This window comes from Hippopotamus amphibius, chromosome 17 (genome assembly GCF_030028045.1).
Source record: "Hippopotamus amphibius kiboko isolate mHipAmp2 chromosome 17, mHipAmp2.hap2, whole genome shotgun sequence".
NCBI lineage: Eukaryota > Metazoa > Chordata > Mammalia > Artiodactyla > Hippopotamidae > Hippopotamus > Hippopotamus amphibius.
In genome coordinates this window covers 35210444-35223040 of record NC_080202.1, presented here as the reverse complement: position 1 = coordinate 35223040, position 12597 = coordinate 35210444, and the positions used below count along the sequence as shown (strand labels likewise).

At 41.9% G+C, this 12597-nt stretch overlaps 1 protein-coding gene across 1 annotated transcript; it reads right to left on the bottom strand.

Annotated features, from left to right (window-relative positions):
• Nucleotides 1-3478: 3478 nt before the first annotated feature.
• ANKRD40CL (ANKRD40 C-terminal like) lies at nt 3479-7834 on the bottom strand. The gene is given in 4 exon segments (XM_057717103.1): nt 3479-3523; nt 3525-3623; nt 4462-4622; nt 7795-7834. Coding segments are annotated over 4 exon segments (345 nt in total).
• Between the last annotated feature and the right edge of the window lie 4763 nt (nt 7835-12597).

Sequence of the window (12597 nt, the reverse complement as noted above, 5' to 3'; positions counted from 1 at the left end):
TTTTGAGCTAATCATATTGCCCAGCCTAGAGACGTTTACCTTCTTTGCTTATAGCATTACTTACCTGCAGATGATCTGTCTGGTTTCTTCAATATAGTTAGTGTCACAGAGGATAACCAGCCCTATTTTTGAGGTCTGAGAACACTTTGACCACACGTGGGTTGAGTTCAGCCACCTGATTAAAAGTTTCTAGAGATGTTAAAACTGAACAATTTAGGGTGAAAGTTTTTTTTGTTTGTGTCCATTCTGTGCTTTTAAAAATGCATTGTAGATGAGCCATGTGAATGTTTTTAAACATTCTGAATGTGCATGAAACAAAAGAAAAATACTTGAGAACTTGTGTATGTTTTCTGTGGGATGGAACTTCATTCACGTTGGTTTTCAAGTTTGAGTTTGGACTGATTTTTAGTTTATGAAAGAACCCCAGGTGACTGCTTTTTAAGAATTTTGTGTGACAGTTATAATGCTTGTATATGGTTCAGAAAAACAACAGAAGTGTTTAGTGATCTGTCTCTCTTCTACTTCTGTCCATCTCTTCTTCCTCTCCAGGAGCTACTAGTGTTAAGAATTATTTTTCCAAGTGTTTTTTTGTGGGGACATGGATGGTGGGGGGGTGTGAGCATTTATGTATGAATCTTTTAAAATATATGATAGTATAGCATACGTTCTGAGTCTTGCTGTTTTCACTCAGTATACTTAGAAACATTTGAGACTTAGGAGATAGCAATTTTAAGTTTAAACATGTAGTTTTCAAAAATACATTTCAAGTAAAAGAAGTAAATGTATTTCTCGTTGTATTAGATTTTTTAATTTCCTAATTTAAAAATGCAGTTTGAGAGTTTCACAGTTGATCTGTTTCTTCCCCTCAGCCCTCCCAAATAGATTAGTTGTCAAAAACTTTAAGAAGTTTAGAAACAACAGCTTTGGAAAACAGTTTGGCATAACTGTGCCATAACTTCTTGTGGCTATTCCACCCCTAGGTATATACCCTAGAGAAACGCTCATGCATGTGTGCCTGTAAGAATGTCATAACAGCATCATTTTTAATAGAAAGAAAAGGAAACGAAAACAAACTGGAAAGACTTCAAATGTCCAACAGTCCACTGGATAAATATTGTGGTATATTCCTATAGTGGGATCCCACAGAAGTCACAATGAACTACAGCTACACATGTGAACATGGATGAATCCTAGTGGTCAAAAAAGCAAGTTAACAGAAGAATACATCCAATGTGGTTTCTTTTCTATGAAGGTCCAAACCAGGCTGTTAAATATATCGTAAATGGAAGCAAGGAAATGATTAACACAATTTATTGCATTGGAGGGATGGAGGGAGATCATGAAGGGCAAGGAGGAGCCTTCAGAGGAACTGGTGATTGCTGAAGCCGGGTGGGTGGTTTCTTCTTTAAACTGTATGTATATGTGTTTCTGTATGTATGATATTTCTTAATAAAATTTAAATTTTAAAAAATGGGAAAAGGTCTTGGTGTAGGTAGTAAGTAGTAAAATAGATTTATAAACAATGTATTTCATGAAATTAATCCTCAGTGAGTAGCAGATGTAAAGGGTATTGTTTCTCGAGTGCAAGATTTAGGGTCTTAATTGTAGTCTTTGAAAGCTAGACACAGGGCATAAATGTATGTTTTCTTTGTGATACATTATTTTTATCTTTTGTGATTTTCATTTGGATATCCTCCAGGGAGCTGATGCTGCTTCTGCTGTATAAGCAGCTTCCAATAAAGCTTTTCTGTCAGATTTTTGTCAATCCAGGAAGGGAAACTGCTGGGGTGAGAAGAGCCATTCTCCTGACCTGTCAGCATGTCCTTCCCTTTGTTCAAGTTACATTGTACCTCAGAGGGGCTGCTCTTTGTCCTTGTTGTACTCTTAATAGGAGTACCATGAAGTGTTTAAATAATGTTTGCTTTTTAAGGGGGAAGTGGTTGAAACTTTAAAGGCACCTGCAGGTGCATAAAATCCATGCAGCTAAAAGGCCCTGCATCAGTTAGCAGGTTTGATCTCTGGTCAGGTAACTAAGATTCCACATGCCAAAAAATTACCCTTGAAGCTTCAGATTTTTCTTAATCTGCAGCCTTAAAAACTATTTTGCCTATAGAAAGTAAGAATGGTTTTGGTATAGGCTGTACTAACTTGGGAATGGGTATGTGTATTGAATTTGCTTATCAACCTTGTAATTAAATTGCTGCCCTTACTAATCTTACTGTATTAACTACTAGGCAACACCTGTGCAGGTTCTGCTATAGTAAGCTTTCCTCCCAACAGTAATTTTCTTCAAATAAATTTATTCTACCGTGTTCATTTAAAAACAACCTGAAATCTCACATTTCCACAACAGTAACTTTGGGCATTAACCAACCCTGAGCCCCTCCCTAAGTTTACCTTAGTTAAGACAAAACTGAAAATAAGTTAGGGACATGGCACTTGGGGGTTACTCTGTCATCCCCTGTCACAGTCCTGGCAATGGGACACTGAGTGCTGGGTGGAATTGGCTTTCATTAGGGGTCATGCTATCTTAAAAATATGACTTAGGTGCTAGGCTTCCATACAGTGCTGAGATGCTCCAACCATAATCCCGTGGATACTAAGTAAATTGAAGATTCAGGTCTCATATTCACTCATGAAATAAAATGGTACACACTTCACCTGCACTAATCAGAACACTTTCCACTCTTGGCAGTGGGTGATATAAGTGTTGATATAATGCTTCAGTGTCCCTTCACCCTTCAAAGGTGAGCTGTTGAGAATATGGAGATGAGAGAACAGTGGCATTTCATGTGCTGGAGGAGACCACACAGAGGTCTCTGATAACTTTTTCCTCAGTTCCATAAGGATAAGAGATGATATCACACAGGTGTATAAAGACATGATGGTGCGGTGTGTTTTAATGAAAGTTGGTAAATGGAGCTAGTTGTTAGGGCGCCAACTTTCTTTTTTCTTCACCTGTTCAATGCTGTATGCTGTGCCTTGGCTTTTCTGCAAATTGTATGTTAAAAGTACCCTTAAAGGTGGTTAAAGTTGTGTTAAGTCATGCCATATTATAGGTAAGTTAAAAAGTGTGTAAAAAGGAAATGATGGTAAGAGATGATTTTAGAAACTGGGATTTTTGAACTAGTGTGCCAAGTGGGTCCTGGCTTTCCCAGCTGCATCAGCTCACCCTGCCCTTAAGTTCATGTGAACAGACCCTGGCCATTTGTCCTGATTGAGTCTCAGGAGTGCATACTTATGTCTGATCAGGATTGGCATACAACTTTATAAACTAAACTTGTGTTGATAAGTATACTTACAATTTTTTTTATACTTGTGTTTGTCAAAACACTTTGAATGTACTCTTCTCCCAACCCAGAGAAGTTGCAAGCAAGGAAATGTCATAAGTACACACACAAAGTTAGCAAACTGGTACTGGCATCCAGGCTTCATTATTTACAAAATATTGATTCCAGTTTTTCATTTCTGGGATTTCTTAATATGTCATTTTTGCAGCATTGCTGTTGTAGCAGGGCTTCTCTTAACAGAGATGGTGTGTATTCTATCAGTTCAGAGCTTCCTTTTTTCATTAAAGTGAGTTCTACTTCCTGAAAGTCCCATAGCCTTAGAATGTCTTTGTCCTTAATATAGAAAAGAAATTATATAATGGTTCATAAATACATGTGAATTTAAGATTAAAAGGCTTAATGATATTGACCAAGCATTATTTTCTGTCTGTCTATCCATGGTAAACTAAGTTGGCAGTTGAAAATTTTTTTTTTCTTTTCTGTGTGTGTGTGTTTTCAGTCCTTGTTGCAGGTTTCCAAAGGGAATAAAGTCCCAATTTGAAAAAACTTTAGGCCCAAGAAAAAATTTTAGGCCAGAGCATCAAAAAAAAAAAAGATCTAGAAAGTATGATCATCCCACTGCTTTTAGTTTACAAAGAATATACTAAGCCAAGGCACCAATAAGAATTGCTAAAGGCATTTTGAAAGTTGCTTTTTAAAAAAAAAAAAAAATAATGCCCAAAGAAATGAGAATTTTCCTCTGAAGGTAAAAAGTGAGGTTTGTATTTTGAATCAGGAAAATACATAAAAATGCCTCAAATTTTGTTTCTTGAGATCGTAAAGGCTGACTGTTGCTAAGCAGTTAAGAGTGGGTTTCTATTTTCTGTCCTGGGGACCAGTGACTTTTGTAGAGATTGGAGGCTGGCCTGTATTGAACTAGGGTCTTAAATGTGGGTATTAGTTGTAATTCAGACGATTAGAAAGGGTTCATGAATTAGGTGTGCAAATTTGTAGACACACCAGGTTGAAAATAACCTAGCTAGCTACCAAATTTGGCTGTCCTGCAGCCAGAATTACCAGTGTCTTGGATTTTGTTTTCATATTAGTAATGCAAAAGCTAGTGATTAGCGTCACAGAACATAATTTTACCCACCTAGAGCCCAGTCTCTAGTTAGAAACTTGTAAACCCTGCCTTTCTGAGTAGTGTGTTTGGTAGCTTTCTGATCTTCTCCACTTGTTGTGGGTTAATGCCCAGTTTACAGCAGCTCACTTTCAGTAAATTTTGGTAACTCAGCTGTTGTCTATCCAGTTCAACTTCAGTGAAGTCATTTTCTTTGTGGCTCTGAATTCTGACTTTAAGCACCAGCTCTGAATCATACAGAAATTTATTTGTGAGAGAAACAAAACACCCATTTTAAAGCCTTTCAACATTATCAGTTATTATAGCAAAGAACTGAGTAACAAGTAGATCTGGAGCTCTCATAAGCAAATACTTTTAATTATCTGAGGCTTTTATTGGAATGCTGGGCAAGCTCTGGGGTGTATGCCCCGTTATACCGACCAAAAGACTGGCAGTTTGAAGCCAGGCTAGGATTTAAAATAGGCAATGAGTGGCATGCATCACCTTTGGCAATATATAGGCATTGTTTGTGCCTTGTTGGCTATTTGGAAAGCTTCAAGGAAATGTGCAGCCTCGGATCTCTGTATTCTTAAGGGTGCACATCATTCTGTTGCTTCCTACTGCACCCCCTGGGACTTCAAGGTGAGAGGTAGGCCGAGAAATAGGTTAATTCTACCATCTTTGGGGACAGGGGCGTTGAGTGAGTCTTAAAACTTAACTGTCGTAAGAAGGATCAGTTTTGACTGAAGGTGGAGGAAGCCAGATGATAAGTTTGGCTTTGCAACATCATCTAGGGGCTGAGTCCTCAGCTAGGCAGGTGTCATCAGGTTTGGCATTATCACCTGGGTCAATTGGCAACTGTTGATTTGAGCCTTCTTGTTTATATTCACCTGAGAGAACTGGAGAAAGAGTTGAGACAGCAGCAACACAGCATTTAGTTCTCTGCCAGATCTACCAGTTAGACGGGGCCATAGAGCTCCACCTCCCCTTCTTGCTCTGTGGCTCCTCCTAACAGGAAAAACTGTCACAGAAAGGGCAGCAATTACAGTCAAGATGTGAAGAGTAATTTTCCTTAATCACTGCTTAAATCATGAAAAGGAACTGAGATAGTGTTTTTAAATGGTATGCATTCTGAGGAAGAAATATTTATAATCTGTGTGCTTAACTCATTTCTGCTTAAACATATTTGGCACTGAGAGCTTCGTGTCTCCAGTTCCTTAACAGAGTTATACAGTTAGAAGAGTACCTTTATAAGGAGAAGTTTTCTCAACGAAGGGGAGGGAAAGAAGGAAACATTACAGAGTACTTTCCAGGTGCCAGGCCTCTTACATACTTAGAATATCCTTCCAAGCCTGCTCTGCACTGGGCGTTTCTAAGCCCTGGGAAATGAGGATTCAAACGACGACAAAAACCCCGAGGTGTCTACAAGATAGATGTTAATCAAATGACCTCAAGTAAGTGTGAAATTACAGATGTGGGCAAGGCGAGGGCAGGATACACAGTAGTGTGAAAGCCTGGAAAGGGGTCAAGAGAGCTCTCCCTGAGGGCCAGGTGTTTGGGCGGACATGTGAAGGATGAGTAGGATCCAGAGGGTAGAGAGAAGAGCTTTCCAGGGCCTGGGAACAGCACAAGGCACTGTGCAGGGAGGCAGTGGCTCTTTAGAAGAAAGAAAAGCAATTCAACTTGGCTGCAGGGCAGAGAGCAGGGAGGGACTATGTGCATCAGGTTGTGGGATTACCTACCGACCTCTGCTACCCAATCTGCAGCCACTAGTCATGTGAAATATGGGATATGCTCTAAGTGTAAAATACACATTGGATTTCAAAGACTTAGGAAAAAATGTAAAAGTCATTAATTTTTAATATTGGTTCTATGTTGAAATAATAGTTTTGATATGTTGGGTGAAGTAAATCATCTTTTTTTAATGTGGCTACTAGAAAAATTTTAATTACATGTGTGGCTTATGTAATATTGTAATTGGACAGCACTGGTATGGGTGAAGGTCTTTATTCTAGAACAAAGCCAAGTCTTTGGACAGTGTTCAGGAGGAGGCTGTCATAATCAGACTTGCATTTTTTGGGGAAAAAAGAAACCAAACCTCATTGTCATCACAAGAATCCTATGGGGTATAGACATTCCCATTTTCAGACAAGAAAATTGGGGCTGAAAAGTGGAGTTTGCTCCATTAGGAAATGGCAGGACCTGGCTGTGACCTACTAATTAAGTTGGGCCCAGTGTAAAATGGCTACCCAGGGAATTGCATCCTCCCCACCTGAACACTCTGGTACTTGGATGGGGGTGACTGAGGGGCCTCTGCCTCTTCCCTGGCCAATGGACCTCAGAGCATGTCCTGCCTTGCCCATCTCTTGCTTGAGTCGCTGCCAGGGGCCAAAAGTGACAGCAGAATGAGGAACTCTGGTGGAGGTTAGAGCACGATGGGCTGAGAGTGGGACCACACGTGCGAGCCATAGCTCTGGCTCCCAGTCCTCCAGCACATGCTCCATTATCCCATCTGATTTCACTTACAGAAAAAAACCAAAAATTATTAAAAATTTTGAGCCAGCGACGGAGAGCACTTAATCCCAAGCATGAGGCCTTTCTGCATGCGGGGCCCTTGCACAACTGCTCTGATCTCAGGCCCATGAAGCCAGTCCTGCTAAGGGCTTAAACTGTGCTTTTTCCACACTGCTAAATCCTTCCCGAGAAATGAGATACTCTTGCCCAGCACGGCCCTCTCAGGACAGAAATAATGTCCCTACCCCTGGGGTAGGGATCTGCAGTCTAGTCTGTGCCCTTCCACTCTGGGTCATGGAGGAAGCTCCACCCTGGGCTGGGAGACAGACTTGCAGCAGCTGAGCCTCAGCCCCCCAGACACCTGAAATGAAATGATGCCCTCCCCACCCCTTCACTACTCACCCCACACAGAGCATGAGATGTCCCCCAGCTTGGCCTACTACATGTAAAAGCATTTTATTTTCTGATGAATCTGTCAGATTAAGATGTCCTGTGGATGGACAGGGTCTCTTTAAAGTCAGGGAGATTTGGATCTGAATATTTCCTGTGCTATTTAATAGCAGTGACACCTTACTTAACCTCTCTGAGCCTGTTTTCTGATCTGGAAAATGGGATTAATAATTTCTAACTCACAAGCTTGTAAGAAGGAAACGAGGAAGTGAAGAGAAGTACAACTCCTCCTGGCATGTAGTGCGCACCAGAATTTGCTGGCTGCTGTTATTAATTGTAGCTATTGATACTTGCCTCCCCCTGAAAGGACCCTTGGTCTACTTGCTCTGCTCTTGACTACACTGCTGACAGAGCTGGGGAGGGCACCCTGCCCCTCCCTTCCTCGGGCCCCTCCCCTATCCTCCTTGAGGACCGTGTTGGAAACAGGACTTAAAGACTCACCTGTGGGCTTCTCCCTCATGTCCTGTTGGGGTTCAGCCATGGGTCAGCTCTGTGGTGTCAGATCAGCAGCCCCTCTAGCATTTATGCTGAGCTTCCATTCACATAAAAAGTATGTTCTAAAGCCTCAGTGCATCTGTCTGCAGTGAAACAATATGTTCTTGTTATTGGCTGGTGGGATAGGTCAGCGTGGGCCTATTTTATTGATAGGCAAACTAAGGCTCAGGTGTGTTGTATGTCTTGCACAGGATGCTGCAAGTGAAGGAAGGGACTGAAATTCAATGCTCTCTCCCTCTCTCCTCAGGCTGTGTCTATGGGGAGGCAGTGCAGGCTAACCCACCCAAGGTCCCCTGGGAGGGGAGGCCTTCCATGGCACAGCCCTCCTTGGAAAAGGTTAGCAGCCACTACCTCAAGGGATAAGAAAAGCCAAACAGTATCTTGGATTGAACAGACTACCCCTCTTCCCCAATTCTCTCTCCCCTTTCTCGCAGCGCCTTCCTTAGCATCTGTGAGTGAAAAGAGAGCAGGAACATCCGGGCCCATACCTGGGGAGGCTCCGCCTTCGCAAGGATCCTGAATTCCTGATTCCAAACATCAGAATGAAGGAGGCAGGGGCTGGAACAGGAGGTTCAGTGAAGGATGGGTGGGGCTGAGCAAAGTCCCGGGGAGGGCTGCTGTCTCAAAGGGCTGAGGGTAGGAACTCACACGTTCGGGGTGATTCTCCCATTTCATTTAACTCTCTAGAGTCAGAAGACAGGGCATCAGGTGGGCCTCAGCATCACGAGGCTAGAGGGAACCTCGGAGATCAGAGCCCATAGGTTCTCAGACTTACCTGTGCATTGAAATCATCTGCAAAGCCTTAAAAATTGCGGGTGCCTGGGTCCTACCCTCCGACGCGTCCTACTTAGTTGGTCTGGGGAGCAGTCTGGGCCCTGGAATTGTTAAAAAGTCTCCAGCTGATTTTAACGTGTGGCCAAAGTTGAGAATCACTGCTTTGGCCAAACTACTTAAGGTGCAAACGGGGAAATGGAGGCTTAAGGCAGGAAATTCTCCCTGATAGTCTTAGGGGCAGCCAGGCACAGGCCTGGGGCTAGATCTGGGCCACCTGGTTGCCAGTCTGATGCTGCCTCCTCAGCACTCCTGGTGCCCTTCTGCAAAGAATGCAGGCAGAGAGGAGGAAGCAGCACTGATCCACCTGGCCTGACCGCCTAAGGGAGGGGAAGAAAATGCACTTTGGCCGGCTCGGCTGCCAGGGTGTGTCAGCCATACAGAGCCACCTTGCACCCCCTCACCTGAGTGGATGGGGCCTCACGGGCAGAGGGACTGGAGATGAAAGTGCCTGTGCTTTGAGGGGGTGCCTCTTCCCTTCCTTCGTCACTCGCGTGCTCCGCCCATTCACTCGCCCACTCCCCATTCGCTGGTTCACTCATTCATGCGTTCTCTCAACAATACTCACCTTTTCTTGTTGTTCTGAGGGACCCTCTCTTTTCTTTAATTTTTTTTTTAATTTATTTTTTGGCCGCACTCTGCAGCTTGAGGGATCTCAGTTCTCTGACCAGGGATTGAACCCGGGCCACAGCAGTGAAAGCCCGGAATCCTGACCCCTGGGCAACCAGGGAACTCCCCTCTTCTTAAATTTTTTAAACAAAAGCATTACATGCTCTAGTGTAAAAAGTCTAATGTTGAAACTCAGGACCCATGAGCAAGCAAGAGCAAGATGCCTGTTGGGAGGCAGCCACACAGGCCTGGGTGTGGGGGTGTTTTCACTCACTGTGCTGGGCAATTAGTAGGCCCTTCTGTTTACATATTAGCTTTTGTGTGGGGGTCAGGGAGTAGCTTTTAATTTTGATACAGTTTCAAATTTACATAAAGGTTGCAAGAATATACACACTTTACCAATGGTTAACATTTTGCCACATTTGCTTTAATATTCTCTCTTCCTAGGTATGTATGCAGGTGTATGTGTATATAACATACACACACACACACACATACATTTTTCCTCTGAAAATTCAGAGTAAGTGGTAGACATGCTTCTTTATGCCTAAAGACTTCGGGCTGTATTTCCTAATATCCAAGGTACAAGGATCAGAATCAGGAAATCTAACACCGATACAATACCTTTAGCTAATCAAATGTCATCAATTAGCCCAACAATATCCTCTTTAGCTTTTGTTCCCTGGCCCAGGATCCCATTCAGGATTATGCATTGCACTTAATTTTCATGTCCCATAAATTTCTTTAATCCAGAAAATTTCTTCAGCCTTTCTTTGTTGTTCATGACATTGACATTTTTGAAAAGTCCAAGGGAGGAATTTTGTTGTTTGTCCCTCACTTGCGTTTGTCCAATGTTTCATTGTGATTAGGATCAAATTATATGCTTTGGTAGGAGTAGCACGAAAGTGCTATGTCTTTCTTAGAGCATTATTATTTTTTTTTTAATATTTATTTATTTTATTTGATTGTGCCAGGTGGGCTCCTTAGTTGAGGCATGCATGTGGGATCTAGTTCCCTGACCAGGGATTAAACCCAGGCCCCCTGCACTGGGAGCACAGAGTCTTAACTACCAGGGAAGTCCCTTAGAGTATTATAATGGGAGGCACGTCTTGCTTTGTCCCATCTTAGGGCATGGTGACTTTAATCACTTGTGAAAGGAGGTGTCTGCCAGGTTTTTCCGTTGTAAAGGGTGTCCTTTTCCCTTTGTAATTAATATGTAACTTATGGGGAGATATTCTGTAACCTTACAGATATCCTTTTTTTTTTCAAATCTTCACTCTTTAGTCTCCAGAATCCACTGAAGATTTTGACCTGGATCAATTGTTACTGTGATGATTGCAAAATGGTGATGCTCTGGTTCCATTCTTCTTTCTACATTAATTTGGTATTCTATTGTAAGAAAGCACTTTCCTTCTCATTCATTCATTTATTATCACTGTGGGCTCATGAATTCTTGTTTTATTCAATGAGTTATAATCCATTATTACCACTATTTATTTTGATGCTCAAATTATCCCAACTGTATACAGTATCTGCTTACAGCTGTTTCCCATATTCTGTAAGCCTTTTCCATATCCATCATTTTATTTCTTACTTCCTGGCACATGAAGATTTTTCTGTGCTCAACTTGTACTTTCCCTGCCCCAGCCCTAGAGTTCTGTCATTTCTCCAAGGAGTCACGTTCTTTTCAGTGGGGAATACTCATTCCTATGCAGATGCCAAGAAGAATGCTTCTAGGCCCTTTTAGCAGACAGAGCTAGGAACACGCACACATATGTCTGTACCTATTTATTTATTTGGTTGTGCTGGGTCTTAGCTGTGGCAGGCAGGCTCCTTAGTTGTGGCATGCAAACTCTTAGTTGTGGCATACATGTGGGATGTAGTTCCCTGACCAGAGATCAAACCCAGGCCCCCTGCATTGGGAGCGAGAAGTCTTAACCACTGCGCCACCAGGGAAGTCCCTGTACCTATTTCTGTGTATATATATATATTTAAGACCACAAGTTCATAGTGATATTTCTAATTCCATTTCAAAACCAGAGTATTCTCCCTAGCTTTCTCCAAGTCCATTTTGTAGTTCTCTTCTCCAACAGTGGGAAATCTGGCTCCTAACATCTTTAATACATAATATACTCATTCACTCAGTCTGACAATACACAGACCAAATAGTCCTAGAATTGCTTATTTGAAATACATTTGGGTTGATTGTGTTTGCATTTTAGGGGTCTTCCCAATCCTTACTGATATTTTTTCGAGTATATAAAACATGATTCTGAGTCAAAACTATACAAAAATTTATATTTAGAGACGAGTCTGTCAACATTTCCATGCCTTCCTCTGTGCTCTTCTCTACCCCCTGCAGGAAACTGTCTCCTCAGTTTCTGACATCCTTCCTGTGTTTCTTTTTGAAAAATCAAACAGATACATGTATATTTCCTTATTATTCCTTTCTTACAGAAAAGGTGGTATAGATATTCTTTTCAACTTTGCTTTTTCACTAAACAATGTGTCTGGAAATCATTCCATATCAGTCCATAGAGATTTCTCATCTTCCCCCATCCCCCGTAATGTGGGGATTCTATAGTTTATTCAACAAATTGCCTATGTACAGGTATTCAATACTTCGCAATTACAAATGGTGCTGTAATTAGTAATCTTGTGCCTATGTGTTTTTTATTATTGGAGATACATATTTTGGGTAAATTCCTAGACGTAGGATTCATGGGTCAAAAGTAAACACAAACCTACTTTTGTTAGATATTACTGAATTCCCCTCCATGAATATTCAACCAGCCACCCAGGAGAGTACCTGTTTTCCCACAGCCTTACCAACAGTGTTGTCAAGTTTTGTAATATTTCTAATCTGATAGTAAGAGATAAAATGTTAAAGTGTAGGTTTTATTATTATTGAGGTAGGGTGAAGCCAACAGATCAGGAGACAACTGACATTGAAAAGGTAGTTTGTTACAGTTCCCAAGGGGAGGGGGGCATGGCATGCCACACAGGGCCAGCCAGAGAGGCACCAGGGTTGGCAGGGAGGCAGAAAGAATGAGGGGAAAATGTAAACCAGGGTTTTTATTTCATGGGAAGTATGAAAGGCAGGATAATCAGGCTAAGCAGGTGTAGGACTGGCTACTGTGTATCATTTCATTAGGCTCTAGGGTGTAGGGGCTACTCCTAGTTGTCTGGCACCTGGTCCTGGGGTTGATTGGGTCCTGGGGTTTCCTAAACTTGGGGATCCTCCTCTGTAAGCTTTTTTATTATTTAAAAAACTATTTGAGCATATTACTTTGAAAAAGGGAAAAAATA